The sequence below is a fragment of the Labrus bergylta genome, chromosome 20 (genome assembly GCF_963930695.1).
Source record: "Labrus bergylta chromosome 20, fLabBer1.1, whole genome shotgun sequence".
In the NCBI taxonomy this organism is placed as follows: domain Eukaryota; kingdom Metazoa; phylum Chordata; class Actinopteri; order Labriformes; family Labridae; genus Labrus; species Labrus bergylta.
The window spans coordinates 8,320,083-8,335,111 of NC_089214.1; the positions used below are offsets into that span (position 1 = coordinate 8,320,083).

Below are 15,029 nucleotides of genomic sequence, written 5' to 3' on the forward strand. Positions count from 1 at the left end.
ATTTAAATATCCATTCATACCTAATATTGATGCAAGCACACATTTAGAAGGGTCTTTTTTGAAAACTCATACTTTTACTGTTACCAACTCCTTTCTTTCACAATACTGAGTTTTCTTTTGCTTAGTTTTATTTACATACATTTATTTCAGACATTATTTGTAAAACTGGACTAAGACACATTTTTTCAATAAGGAGTTTTCTTGAATATTCAAGAAACAATCAGCATGTGAATCCCTATTAAAAAAACATCCTATGTGTTGCAACTGAGAATGAGAAGTGGGGAAAAACACAGTAGGAAGGAAGTTTGGTTTATTTTAAGCTTTGTACCATGACAACAAAGCAAAGTGATGGCTAATCTCAAATACTTGTCTCTACTTGTACTTTCCTCAACCGGTTTGATTTCTGCTGAGCTGCACATTTAACAGTTTAATCTATTATACTTTGCATTCATGATGGGGAAAATAAACCATGTCTGGTAATAAAAATGTAAAACAAAAGTTGTTAGCTTTTGGTGTATCATTTCTCCAAGACATATATCATTCTAAGATTTAGGTAACGGTTTTGACTTTTTTTTTTTTTAGGTTTTTCCGGCCTCTCCAGCTCCCTAAAACTACTCAAAAATAGTTTCTTCATGAATTTCAAGAGCCTTGGTGTTAAAGCCTTCCAGGCCACAGCTCTCAAACTTTGAAATGCTCTGCCCATGCCTTTGCGCTTTGCAAAAGGTCAAAGGCATGGGCAGTTAAAGACAAACATCTTTAGACAGGCATTAATTATCCTTCATCTTTGAATTCACTGTCTACTGTTTATTGTATCTGGGAGCTGTGTTTTTAATCATATATGCTCTCAATTGGGGTTCATGTTCCAGTCTTGCCTACTCTTTACTGTTGTTGTTATTATTATAGTGTCAATTGCATTATTGTTTCAATATTTATTTCTTGTATGGTGTGTCCTTGAATAGCACTTTGTGGATGATGTCTGTGACGTTCTCAATAAATAAACTTTGCTTAATTATTTAAAAAGATTTACAGGAAAAATGAGTTGACCACAAATGCTGTTTCTGCCAGACTATTTATGTTTTCACTGTTTCAAAATACATGCAAGCTTCTGTAGACAAGGTTTACCACATTGCTAACAGTTTATGTTAAACTGTTAGCAATGTGGTTGATTAAGTTTTGTTTTCTGGTGAAGGTCAAAGATGCTTTTATTTTCACTTTTAGATGTTATGAGAACAGAGCAAACTGAAAGTCTGTGGAGAATGTAAAAGTTCTGCTTTTACTGAGGTTCAATTACAAGTCAGTTCCTGTCTCCTCAGTGTCTTTTGTTTTACATAAATGGGCTTTCTTTTTTTCTCTCTTTTGATGTAACTTACGCTGTTTTTACATTCTGTCTTTTGAGTATGATGTGATCTGATTGGGATGCAAGGATTTCCAAGTTTGTAATGTAAGACAAATTCCCGTGCAAACGGAGAATAAAGTGTTATCTTATCTTATAATTCAGCCTCCTGTTAGTGATTTCTTGATGTCACATTTTTAGTGTTGAATTACAATAACAATACAAAATTTGCCCCGACTGCAAAATGAGTCCTACAACTAAAAAATTGTGTCTTAATCAGCCTGAAATTGTAAAGTGTAAACCGGGTATAACACTCAATAGTACCCAGTTTGATGACCTTGCGGCTAAATATAGCTAAAGCACATGCTGTATATAATTCCAATTGTGTCAAGGAGTTTTCCTTTTTTTGTTTAAAAAAATGTAGGCATTGTTGGCAGCTTAAACATTCCTGTCTTGAAATAAGTAAAATTTACTCAATAAAGACACAAATTTTGAATACATTTTTTGATTGATTTTTAACATTTTGCCCAGCCTGGGTGGGATTCAACACTTTTTAAACCTGGCTTTAGTTCCCAAACAAACTCTCATTTCATGGAACTCCCAGTCTCCCAGTCATCATCCGGTCACTCATTCAGAAAAACAGACAGAAGGGGAAAAGAAAAATGTCGGAAGATGACTAACCGGAGGGACCACTTCTGCTTTGTTAGGCCTTAAATATCTAAAGTCTCCAGACGTTTGCATCAAAACCAAGCTCTCCAGAGAGGAACGAAGAAGAGAAACCAGCAGATATCACCAAAATTATCTTTAAGCATATTATCTTGTATCACTTTATCTTTTCTTTAAAATGGAAAACTCTGGCAGCCTGTTGGTGAGAATGCTGGTTGTCCTTGTCCTTGGAGCTGTGGTTCAGCCTGGAGCAGCAAGTAAGATTAGGCTTCAGATTAACTACATCTTTTCCTTCTTTTGAGTCAATTAAAGCATATGTAGAGTTTATTTTATTAACCGATCCTTTCCAATCCGTTTTTAGCCCAGAAGCTGGCAACCTGCTGTAAGACAGTGGACAGAGAGGAGATAACTGACCCAATCTTAGGGTTCTTGGTCCAGAAGGCTGATCCCCCATGTGTCCAAGCTATCATGTGAGTAAGAAGTTGAATGCTCTATGAATCTGATCAACTGTTAGAAAATTATTTGTAGAGGAAATAATCAGAAAAGTACTTAAACATTGTTTTTATTTTTTTATTCTTGCAGCTTCCAAACAAAGACCGGTCTTTTCTGCAGCCAGCTGAACGCTCCCTGGGTTCTTCGCAAGATTTCTGCATTCAGGTGAGTTAAATTTGATAAATAATACTACTTTAATGCTCAATCATTACACTACAATATGAAATAATTTAATCTCCGATATATCCTCAACCATCTCCTTTGTTTTCCTTTATCTTTCTTCCAGGAAAGCAAGAGCTCAAGAGACACTATCAGTGGTCCCCTCCTCCAAAGTCTCCCTCCTCTCTATCATCACGTCCACTGCCTCCCCTCCTTCATCCTCTACTCCTCCTCCTTCCTCCTCTTTTTCCTCTTCTTTTTCTCCTTCCTCTTCTCTTCCAATAACTTCGTCCACTTTTCCTTCCTTCGCCTCCACATCTGAGATGCCAGCTGATGAAACTTTCTCAGAAGACAAGGAAGAGTAAATCTTTTATCTTCTTCAGCTCCAACGGATGAAAACACAGAAAAACTCATATTTGAAAACTTGAAGAACATAGTTATGTTAAATTATTTTTTATGTTGAACTTTTAGTTTCTTTCAATGCATCCTTCTTTAAAATATTGACATTATTTATTTGTTTCTTTTAATTGACGAGCATATAGAAGAACTAATGTATTTATTACCAAATTGTATTTATCAGTGTCTCCAAGTTACTGTATACAGTTTTATAATTTGTGTTTTTTTGAATGATGACATTTAGAGTTAAATATTTAGTTTATGAAAATGTTTGGGGGGAATATGTTGTTTTTTATTTGTTCAAAGGCTTGATAATCTTTCATCTAAAAGTTGTGAAAACTTTTGTAAGAAATAAAATATTTGAAATCTGATCCTGCATCGTGTGTTTAACTGTTTTTATCTTCATTTTTCAGACTTTGTAAAGTTATAGATGTAAGTTATTTATACTTGAAATTTGTATGATTTGATACCTAGTGCTGATAATCTGTAAAAAGAAATATAAGTTAAGTTAGCATTGTTCTCTGATATTTGCCTTGATAGATCAGAGCAGACTTCACTGAAATCAAACGAGAAACAGGAGAACCATTAGTTTACTTCAGGATCTACTCCAGTCATCTGTGAGACTGGCTGAATTTCTTGCTGCTCCATTTGGCATTCTATTGCGTTAAAGAGCTAGCCTTAGCACTTAGCAGGGAGTGACTGATTAGCTGAAAAAAATATAAATTTTTGGAAGTTATGAATTTATTTTAAAATCTCAGAATATAAGAATCTCGATATATAAATCGATTTTTTTTCCCCACCTCTAGTCACTATCATCAATGTGCATTTTGCTAGCCAGAGCCAACACAGCATGGAGGATACTAACAACAAAGGCTAAGCAGTTTGGCTGTATTTCCCACTTACTACTATGTCTACAAACGATATCCGCACAGCTCATGTGTCGAGAGGTGTCGGTATAACGACAAGTTTAAACAAACAAGGAAGGCAAATGAAACAGAATGAAGCGGTCAATTTTGTCTGCCGCTTTGCAAAGACGAGAGAAACTTCCCACTGATGGTTTGAAAGTGACAAATCAGTTGAGACCACGGTACAATTCAACATCACTCATGTTGTTCATGGACGTAAAAGCTTTAAGCTTCACCACAGATACCTGGAACTACAACATAACAGCACAGTGCAGTGCTACAGGCTACAGGCTAGGGGTGTGCGATATTGACATAATACCTCGATATCTTTGCAAATCAAAAAACTTTAAAACCTTGTATTGTACTAGCTCACTCTTGGTCATAGTATATTAGATGTTGTTAATGATATTAATAAAAACTACTTATTTAATAAAAACAGGTCTTATTAATTAACTTAACTGAGCCATTCAAGTAAATACACATTAAAAAAACTGAAATCACCAGAGATCAAACAGTGCAGGTATGAGTATACTATTTCAAAGTGGCCTGTAGGATTTACTTTATTAAATATTGCCCAAAGACAAATAAAAACTATAAGGACAGCATTTCAAACTTGGCTTGACAAACTAGGACCAAGGTTCAAGGTTCATTTGTTGTCTTTTCAGAAACATGTGGTACGAAATGCAGTACTCCGGTCCTGAGCAATAAAATCAATAATAAAAGTAAGATAATAATAAAACAAGTAAGGATCAAACAAGTGAGGATCAGGAAAGAGATAAGATGGACCAGTTTGTCCGCAGCGTTCTCAAGATTGATAAAAAAGGAAAGTTTGTCACAATCTGATGACCAAATTTGCTTAATCGTAAAGCAACACAATTAAAAAATATAAAACTAAAACGTTTTTTGCCAGGATATGTGCTTTTTTGACGGGGCGCCAGTGGTCGTGTGTTTGAATCCAACATTTCCTGTCCCTCTACACCTGTCCTGTCCAATAATGGCAAGAAATGTCCCAAACAGCATAACGAAAAGAAGTTATACGCTGCTCCAGTTACACAGTAAGCTGAAGAATTATTGATATTGAAGTGATGAGAGTGGTGACACTGAATGCATTACAATGCCACTGATTCCAGGAGGGTGGATATTTTACAATCAGCAGTGTTTCTAAAGTTACAAAATGCCACTGCTGTATAGTCGATAACATACGCATGGAAACTCAGAGGTTCATGTTGTGACATGTCTGTGTGTCACTGAGGTGGAGTGACACATGACCAAGCAAAGATCATACCAGGAATGATTGCTCTCTTCCTGATGACATGAATGCTACAGATACCACTTCCTCAAAATGAAAATAAGTTTTAATATGTAAAAATGTGATCTTTAACTCTCTGTAGTTGTGGCTTTTTTTTTTTTTCACAAAGAACTGCACTGGTTTCATAGTTGGAAGTTAAAATGTATTTATTTCTGACAATGAGGATAATTTATGCTTAAAATTTGCTGATTGATTCTTTTTATAAATTCTTTAATAAATGTGCTGATTAAAGATGTCTGGGCACGAGGATGACCTCTGGCCTGGGAGGGATTCCTATCACCCCCGCAATTACTTATTCAGGAAAATGTGACTTCATTTTCCAAACTGAAGTCTATGATGAAAGTGCTTCCTGTTCGTAAGCTCTCGGGTCCGTTCATGGAAATCCCCGTCATCATCGGGTTAGCACATTTAAGATGAAGTGGGAAAAAGAAAATGTGAGCATTGACTAACTACAGAGACCACTTCTGCTTTTTCAGGCTTAAGTGTTAGAAGCCTCCGGACATCTGTCAGTTTACGAAGCTCTCCAGAGAGGAACAGAGACTACTTCATTCATTTGTACTCCTTTGAATCTCATCTTCAACCGAAAGCCTTTTTGGAAAATGGTGAACAGCAGAGAAATGGTGAAGAGCACCTTTGTTGCCCTGGTCCTTGTGGCGGTGATTCATTCTGTATCAGCAGGTGAGATTTAGCTTGAGCCAAAGTAGAAATAGACATTTTTGACAAATATTCCTTTTTCTGTGAGCAATTTAAATTGACATCTTTACAATTCTTGTTTTCGTTTGTTTTAGCAGAGAAGCTGGCATCCTGCTGTAAGACTGTCACGAAACTGAAGATAACAGAACCAATCACAGGATACATGATCCAGAGGCCGAAACCTCCATGTGTCCTCGCTGTCATGTAAGTCAGAAAAACAAAGCTACATGCTACTTCACTCATTTCATGTTTATAATATGGCTTCTATAAAACACATTAATATGGATAATCTTTAATCAAGCTAATTATACAAAATAAATAATAATTGGACAATTCTGAAATAGAGAGTTTAGAAAGTAATCATTTTGTCTTTTTTGTGATTCCCACAGCTTTCAGACACAGTCAGGTCTTTACTGCATCCATCTGAGAGCACCATGGGTTCGCCAAGAGATCGCTGCAATTGAGTGAGTTTCTTACAGTTTACTATAAAATCTAATTGTTGAATCCCAATAACATGGTCTCATTACTTTTCTTCTGCTTTTATTTTTCCAACAGGAGAGCTAAAGCTCAGGCAATTTCTTCTTCAGTGGTTCCTTCGTCAGCACCCTCCCTCCTCTCCATCATCACCTCCACTGCCTCCCGTCCGGCATCCTCCACTCCTCTTCCTTCTTCCTCTCCACTTTCTAGCTCTTATCCTTCTTCATCCTCCACTCCTCTTTCTTTTTCTTCTCTTCCTTCTTCCTCCTCTCCACTTGCTAGCTCTTCCCCTACTTCTTCATCCTCCACTCCTTTGTCTTCCTCCTCTCCTGCCTCCTTTGCCCCAACATCTGAGATGCCAGCTGATGAAACATTTTCAGAGGACCAGGATGAGTAAATCAGCATTTGATCCTCCACCAGCCAATGAAAATGAAGACTGAATTCATCAAGGTGTTTACGATTATGGCTTCAAAACTGTAACAAGCTGATATTTAAAAAAGCAAAGCAAAAAAGTTGTTAAATTACCATTTGTCTAATATTTTAGGTGGATTTATTTATTAGTTTAATCTAATTGACCAGTCTTGATAAAAGTATTTATGTATTTATTACCAAGCGTGTTTATGAATATTTATAAGGTACTTTACATAACTTAATTTAGAGTGTAATGTTAATGTTGTGGCTGTAAGCAACTCAAGCTATGAACTTGTTCACTTAAATGTTTTAGGATTTTTATTTATTTGAATTCTTGAGCTTATTTTTCTCCTAAAGAAGTTGTGACAAAAAAAAATCTGAAATAAATGTTGCACATGAGATCATTCATCTGTAAGACTGTATCTTCATCTAATAGGACTTCTTTCTTACTAAAGAAACTATAATGGCTAAAAGTTTTATCCAGATAAGGATCAAACACACCATATAGCAGATGTGAACTTTGATGAGAACTTAATAAAACCAATAATAAACTGTGTTATTAAAAGTATAACTTCATTTTTGCATAGGAAAAATTGTCAGATTTTCTTGCATCCTTTTTTATATAATAATAATAATTTATATTTGAATAAAATCAGGGCATCCCCGTCGATCTTTAAGCAGATCATGGACATTTAGATTGGATCTTTATACCACTCACACTACAAGATAATCTGATAATTAAATAATAACCTGTGCAGCCTTGAGTAGGGAACTCTCCTGAGATTGTCGTGAAGGGGAGAATCGGACCTCAAATCGTCCTGATTATACTGAAGTCTCAGCCAGGCTAAAGAGTCGAGTTTCCTTTTTTCCTTTTAAGATCTTTAAGATTTCTTCCCCTAACGTAAGATCATAATGGTGTCAAATTATCAAAGACTAGTCTTGTGTGCACTATCCATAAACAAACTGTAATTCTCTTTAGGCATCTCCTCTCCTTATTCAGTTTTCCTGATTGATAAATAGTTTTTACTGTGTTTCAGGTGCAAGTTCAACTCAATTCACCAGAGACCTTAAATTGTTTTTGTCATCTTTTAAAAAATCTTTTATCATATTTACAATATAATTTGTTCTATCCAGCCATGCAGATACAATCGTTCTGGTTCGAACAACGTTTTAAGACATGAATGATTGAATCTTGTGAGATTAAAAGGGACAGAAGCAGTGACTGTGCCAAAATGTAATTAGCCCTCAACAGATGCATTCCTGCCACAATCACCATTCTAGCTTTGAGAGTAACACGTTGCATGCGAGAAATAACAAGAGCGTGAGTATAATGTTTGATGGTCATTATTATGCAAACTGAAAGAGAAATGTCTTCCACTGTGTTTGTGTGTCGTTTCATTAATTTCAAACATTCTTGCTATGATTACATGCAAACATTGTCTGAGTCAATGTACGGCAGGCATAAAAAAATATAAAATAATACAGTACTGCAGAGTGTTGGACGAGGTAACTGGAGTTGAGATATATAAAGGGAAACTGGACAAATCTAAAGTTTATTTTCATTTGAACTTTCCATTTTATCTTTCCTCAAAATTTGGTCCAATAAAGCAGTGATTAAATAAAAAATTTGTGATATTTCCAGTTTTTTTAACTACTATAGAAACAGAAAACTTTGAAACAAGAATGATCTGCTCCCTTCATATAAATCTTTCATGGTGTTGCAAAACAGGTAGCAACCCCCACCATGATGTTCATCTTTTCACACTTGGCTGCGTTGTTGTTTCTCAGAAATGACACAAGCATGGTGGTTTGAAGCTGCTCAGAGGGCTAAGAAAGATGATTTGATAAAGGCTGGAGGTGTTAAAGTGTAAAAAAAAAACCACAAACACACAGTACACGTGTCGATAAATGAAAAACAGCGTCATCATTACGGCCCACATCATATCTCCACCCCAAAGATGATCCTTTGGGCTTACTGATGTCAGACTGTGTAAATGCAGTCAATCGTCCACGAGCCAGTCTGTCAGCCAAAATGTCCTCGAGGATCCTGTACATCGCTCTCTTTCTGTTCTTTGTGAGTTTCTGTTGCTCTGAAGTTAGCAGCAGATGGCCCCCAAGTGAGTACAAAATTATCACAACACATGAAACTGTGTTCAAATGTCTTGCTTCAGTATAACAGAAATTAAAATGCATTATTTCTATTGTATGTTGTAACTGTATTCTTTTCAACAGCTGCATCATAATCGCCTTACTGCTTCACACGTCCTCTACGTAAAGACTTGATCTTGTTTTGGGTTGCTCTGCATCTGTTATGTTTCGTTCTTGTGCTCTTGAGGATGACGGGTTCCTGATTTTTCTACTGAGATATTTTTTTTCAGACAAAAACAAAGTCAAACAATTTGACTTGTTTGTTTTCTGAATTTGATTTTATCTGCACGGATGAGATGAAGCCAACCTATTTTACAGACACTCAGTGCTCTTGTTGTGCTTTGTGCTTGCAAATTAAGAAAAAATAGCAAAGTCATAATTTGACCTCTAAATGTGAAACCAGACAAACTAGTGGCATTGAGATTTAGTGTAAGTAGTTTTTTCATAACAAACCTCTTCAACAAATGTATCATATTAGAAACTGAAACAGAAACGGGACAAATGAATTATAATCTTGAATTCTTCTTCTTCTGTTAGAACTCATCGAGGGTATTTCACTTATCTTTCACAGTACTGACTTGTAATTTTAGATGCGTGTTGGAGGGGTACTATTTAAGGATTTATGGTATTGTGACGGTCACTGCCTTAGTCAGGCTGTAACTAATTGATTCTGTCCCCCCTAGTTCTTGAGGAGTTGGATGGTCCAATCTAGAGCACCTGGGCCTGTTGCTGGCAGGGCATAAAAGCCCGACCCCAGGGTGGATTCTCCCGCTCTCTCTCTTGCTTAAACTTTGACATTTGTTTGTTTGTGCTTTGGTTGTGAGTGCATTGTGCAAATAAATCATTGTTTGCTCAATTTAAGTTGTTCCTTCTCATATTTGTCATGGCCATGGAGCCAGGTTATGACAAATTGGGGGCTTGTCCGCCTTTTTCTCTTTTGTGCCGTCACTTTGGTAAGAAAGATTGATTTGTATTTGTTTGGTACTTGGTTGATGAGTTAATTGTTCGTTTGGATATATATATAGATATATATATATATCTATATATATATTTGGCTCAATTAAATGTTACAAATTGACTTTAGTTTACCATTAAGCAAGTTTTTGCTTGGATTTGAGGTGTTTTGTGCTTCAAACTTTTCTGGAGTCTGTGTGCGTAAAGTTGGAGCGCTCGCTGCGCTGTTCTGTGGTGTACCTGTTCGCGGTAAAACTTTTGTCGGCTCGTGTATGAGCAGGAGTTTGTTTGTTGGAAATGACGGCCTATTTGGGATAACAGTGCAGGTTAAGTGATTTGTTCGTAGCTTTGTGGATTGTTTGTTCTTACCTTTGACGTTGAGAGAGAGTTTGTTTGTCAGCTGCTTATTGTTTCGGCTGCCGGCTGGCACTTGACAGTTTCCTGTGCGTAATCGGTAATATAGTGTGGTGTTTTCCCCTGGTAGGCTGAAGCGACGTTCCTCATATGGGCTCGTTGTGCGGGGATAAATTAGTAGTGTGGTGAACGTGGGTGAAGCTTTTGCTTGGGAGCATGTCCGTGGTTTCGAGAAGGTTGCTAAGCCTGCTAGTCACCCAACTGAGCCAGCGGTCACTAGTGTATAAATACCCACCACTGCAGCTGCAATAGGGTCGAGTTTAGGTAGCTGGGTTTAGGTCTAGATAGTGGGAGAAAATCCACATTGGGTTGAGGAGTGTTCCTCTTGGTGCGCACGGGTTAGTGTCTCTGTGTCTGCTGGTTTCCGTGTGTGCGCAAAGCTGACAATTGATTTTGTTAACGCAGACGGAACATGACAGGAATTAGAAATCAAGAAACAGCTTGAGCTTGAACGAATCTGTCAACAGTCTGAGAAGGCTAAATTAGATTTGGAGGAATTTCGTTCGTCTTTGGTGAGGGATGGCATGTTGTCTGGCGAGGAGCAGGGCGCACAGGCCCGTGGCTCTTCCGTGCATCGCTTTGTAATGTTAGTAACTTTGCGTCTATTACCACGCTTTAACGAGAAAGATCTGGACACTTTTTTTTTCCTTATTTGAACGTGTGTCTGGAGCAAGATGTTGGCCCGATGCTGACTGCGCTCTGATGCTTCAGTCTGTTCTCACAGGGAAGGCGCAAGAAGCATATTCTGCGTTTGAGTTTTGAAGACAGCTCCAGTTATGTTAAAATAAAGTCAGCTGTTCTTAAGGCATGTGAACTCTTGCCTGAGGCATATCGACCGTATTTCCTATATCATCAACCTGCATTATTTTATGTCCTTTTTAGAGCGTGGCCCATCAAAACAACGTCATCCTCGGCCATGCTGCAAGAAGTACTCTGAAGCTGTGGTCAGCACTGATGTGATCGGGCACACTTATCATGAAGTGCCTGCTCATGCTCTCTGTTTTAAGGCTTTGATGTAAGCTCTTAATTTTTTTTTCCAAAACTCACAAATTTACACACATGGAGTCACAATAATATCATGTTTTTCTATAGTTTCGAAACACCAAATGGACATGTCTGCGTTGATCCTAAGGAAGAATGGGCCCAGAAACGTAAGTTGTTCAAACAAGCACACTCACAAATACAGTTGATGAAGCAACATATGTACAATGACACTGATGCAATCTCTTATTCCATCTGCTCTCTAGTCACTGCCAAAATGAAGAAGCTGTGAAGATTGCAGATCTGAAGTTCTGATCTAAACATTTTCCTCCCGCTTGCAGAAAGACGCTCCAAAAATAAACACACAGCTAGCTACTATTATGTATACTCACTAAGAGCAATACTTCCCTGCATGCACAAAACCTCTAGTCTTGCTTAGCTCAAACATATATATCTGCAGAAAGTGATGCATCAAGCAATAAATATATACTCCCCAAACAAAAAAAAAGTATGACTTCTCTTTATTTATCGTTTGTTTTGTAAATGTATTAATGTTTTTACAGATCCCACCACTCTTAATTTATATCAAACCTAAGTTTTGAAGTTATCTGTTAGTTTTATTTGGAAAACCACAGTAAGAAAAGAAGCGATCGAAACATCAAGGAAGTCAGGAGGTTTTGAAGAGATATTTGACTTCCCTGTTGTGTCAGTTGTTTGGCTGCGCTTCTATGGAAAGACCACTGTGGTGAAATGTGTAAGATGACAAGGATAAATTTAAACCAAAAGAGGCGGAAATGTGCGCCCTTAATTTGATCATGTGACAAAGAAGCTAGAGAAGATGAAATGTTGTTAGTTCTCTGCTTTAAAACCTGCATGGCCTCCCTATACTCAAAGCTGTTTCTCTGTTAACATCTCCCTATCTTGTTTTACTCACATAAAGGGTTTAGTGGCAAGATGCTACCCTCCTTCATGAGCTCAGCCTCAATTGTTAACCATTAACAGTTATAAAAACTCCTTTCACACATTCCCATGACCCAGAGAACAACCATTAACAACCATCCTGACAAACATATCTGGACACACTTTTACAACCTGTCAGACTAATTATATTCCATGCACTGGTGAACACCAACAAAACACTTAGGCCGTGCACACAACCCATAAATCTGCTGTTGCATTTGTAAGCATTCAGGCTTAGATTCAATCAGCTAAAGGTATCCAAACATACATGCTGTAATGTTTGTGCCATAAGGATCAACACAAGAGTGTAAAAATACATGCTTTCTTCACTAAAAGAATATAACATGAGATGAAGTTAAAGGGGATCTTGTTTAACTGTTCCACTGCGATTAAGCTTGATTAATATTCTTATTCCTCTTTTGAATTTAGGTTGCCATAGTACATGGGAAGAAGTACCAAAGCATGGGCCTATACTGCTACAGTATGTTTCACTATAAAGTGAACTCCAGTGCCATCTAGTTGACACTACATGTATAAAGTAAATTTGAAATGCAAAACTGAAATTTGATGTTTTGGATACTCTGTTTAGGATCTTTTAAGTGTCTCTAACAATAATTAATGCAGCCTAATTTGCCAGCTGGTCAAAATAACAGAAACATTCCAAGAAACACACCATAAATCTGACTTACTTTATCAGCTGGAGCCCGGTGTGACTTCTGACATGCTGAGTCTAGTTCGTCTGGATGCTGGGTCAACATCCTGAGAGACAAAGAAAAAAATGCTTTTATAAGAAACACAGGCAAGCTGTAAGAACATTCTTATAAATAAACACAGCAGGCAGAAAACAAAAAAAACTCACAGTTGAATTGGTACGCACTACGCAGACATACGTTTAAATGAAATCACAGCACAGAGTAAAGAACAGGTGAGTTTTTCTACACCTTAAATGAAACTGTGTCTGCTCTGTGTAAAGGTAAACTGTCTTAAGAGGAGAAGTCACGTCAAACCAGACAATGAAACAAACACTGTAGACAAAGAAGTTAGACAAGAGAACAAAAGCTTTCAGGCAATATAGAGTTCTATACTTAATCACCACATTTTGGAGACTTATTGTGAAAACAATATAATCAATGGTTTAGCTACTCCAACAACAAAATAAAAAAGTAAAAAAAAAAAAAAATAGTGTTAGTTTTTTGTTTCTTTTTTTATTGTGTACTTTGTTACTGGCAGACCTGACCACCCAAAATATTGTTTTGTAACCTAAAAAGTTGTTGTGTGTTTAAAAGGGTTATCAGTGCAGCAGTGAAAGATACATCTATGAAAAGCATTGACTTTGGTTGTACAAATAAAAAAGAACAGAACAGTTAAACACAATGCATACGGCACAAATCAACAAATTCTCGGAGGTATTTATCTACCAGTATCTGATGAACTCAGAGATTACTAGTTCACATAGCTTCTATATGAGAAAAATACGAATGTCACAATCATGATATATATCAGCTCCTCATATTAACAGATTGACCTCAGGAAAAATAAATAGCCAATTTAGCAAAACGTCATTTACCATTAGCAGATTACGTTAGTTTACATTTTGCTCGCTTACCCTATTTTTTACGATAATAGGTCGAAAGTTACTCTTGTTCATAATGACTTACATTTTCACACTTGAGAAATATAAATTCCCGTGTACAATAAAGTCCTAATTTATGCAATAATATTTTTTGTTTTTTACCAAACGTTCGCTTTCATAAACTCTGAGCTGATTGGTCATGAGGACGGCGGTTGGTTTGATCTCGTCCAATCAGATTGCTTGTAGGCGGACAGAAAATTAACTGGACTAATTTAACCGGGGCAGCTCTGAATAGCTTGAGTAGAAGTGGTAGGAACATTTTCTGAACCCTTAAAAAGTTAGCCACAAAGAATTTACTTATTTGATAGATTACTCTTGTTTAAGAAAATGTAGGATTTATTAACATCCTTGAATCATGATTCAATTTATAGCTTTATCTTGTACATTATCTTTCTAAAACAGGGTAAATAGAACAGCCTGCCATCCATAAATCACTATTACAGCATTCTTTTCTGCTTTTTCGACAAATTATGTCAAAGAATATTTAGATACAAACTAGGCTAAGTTGCTATTTAGGCATACTGTATGATTCTATTAACTGTTTCACATATAATACTGTTTCCCAACTACTGCTATGCAGCCTGAAAGATCTAGCGCCTTCTCTCAAAATACTTTTTTTTTCCTCTTAGAAAACATGATTTATTAATACATGAATCATGAATCACAAATAATAGGAGTTGTTAACATTTTTTTTTTATTATCAATCACTCAAGTATCAGAACTGCTTGTCTCTAACTCTGTATACTGATGGTATCTGACTCTTAGAACTGTTTGCATATCTCAAATATGTCAAATGCTTTAAAATCCAAAGTAAATACCAGACCATTTAAAGAAGACAAGTCTACTAAAAATAAACTACTTTAACACTTGAGTTCATTTTCTTCTATATACCAGAGAAGCAACATGCTCTCCTCCTCGGTGATCTCTGACCTTGGATAGCACAGGTCAGTGGGAGCTGTCAAGTGCAGATAAACACACTCTGCAGAGGGGAGTTTACTTTTGGTCAATGGAAACATGAACAGAAAGACAAGTGTCTGTTCCTGGTTTGTGCACTGAGATTTAAGATGTATTTTTCTTTAAATAGTGGCAACGGGGTTC

The 15,029-nt window shown here is 36.7% G+C and overlaps 1 protein-coding gene and 1 long non-coding RNA gene across 2 annotated transcripts; both read left to right on the forward strand.

Annotated features, from left to right (window-relative positions):
• Positions 1-2,075: 2,075 nt before the first annotated feature.
• Positions 2,076-7,247, forward strand: LOC109994276 (uncharacterized). The gene is made up of 9 exons (XM_065949153.1): positions 2,076-2,256; positions 2,361-2,469; positions 2,582-2,656; positions 2,778-3,011; positions 3,460-3,464; positions 5,744-5,938; positions 6,049-6,157; positions 6,343-6,417; positions 6,509-7,247. The coding sequence occupies exons 1-9, from the start codon at positions 2,178-2,180 to the stop codon at positions 6,825-6,827; spliced, it is 1,200 nt and encodes a 399-aa protein (XP_065805225.1). The 5' UTR covers positions 2,076-2,177; the 3' UTR covers positions 6,828-7,247.
• A 1,550-nt stretch (positions 7,248-8,797) lies between these two features.
• On the forward strand, positions 8,798-11,853 carry LOC136177207 (uncharacterized). Its single transcript, XR_010664847.1, has 4 exons — positions 8,798-8,958; positions 11,240-11,372; positions 11,450-11,508; positions 11,605-11,853. It is a non-coding gene; the product is annotated as an uncharacterized lncRNA (long non-coding RNA).
• The last annotated feature ends 3,176 nt before the right edge of the window (positions 11,854-15,029 follow it).

Excerpts from the sequence above, each read along its gene's own strand:
- LOC109994276 (XM_065949153.1), top strand. The coding sequence starts at position 2,178 with ATGGAAAACTCTGGCAGCCTGTTGGTGAGAATGCTGGTTGTCCTTGTC. Across the intron at positions 6,158-6,342 it reads CCATGTGTCCTCGCTGTCAT|CTTTCAGACACAGTCAGGTC; the intron begins GTAAGTCAGAAA and ends TGATTCCCACAG. Across the intron at positions 6,418-6,508 it reads CAAGAGATCGCTGCAATTGA|GAGAGCTAAAGCTCAGGCAA; the intron begins GTGAGTTTCTTA and ends TTTTTCCAACAG.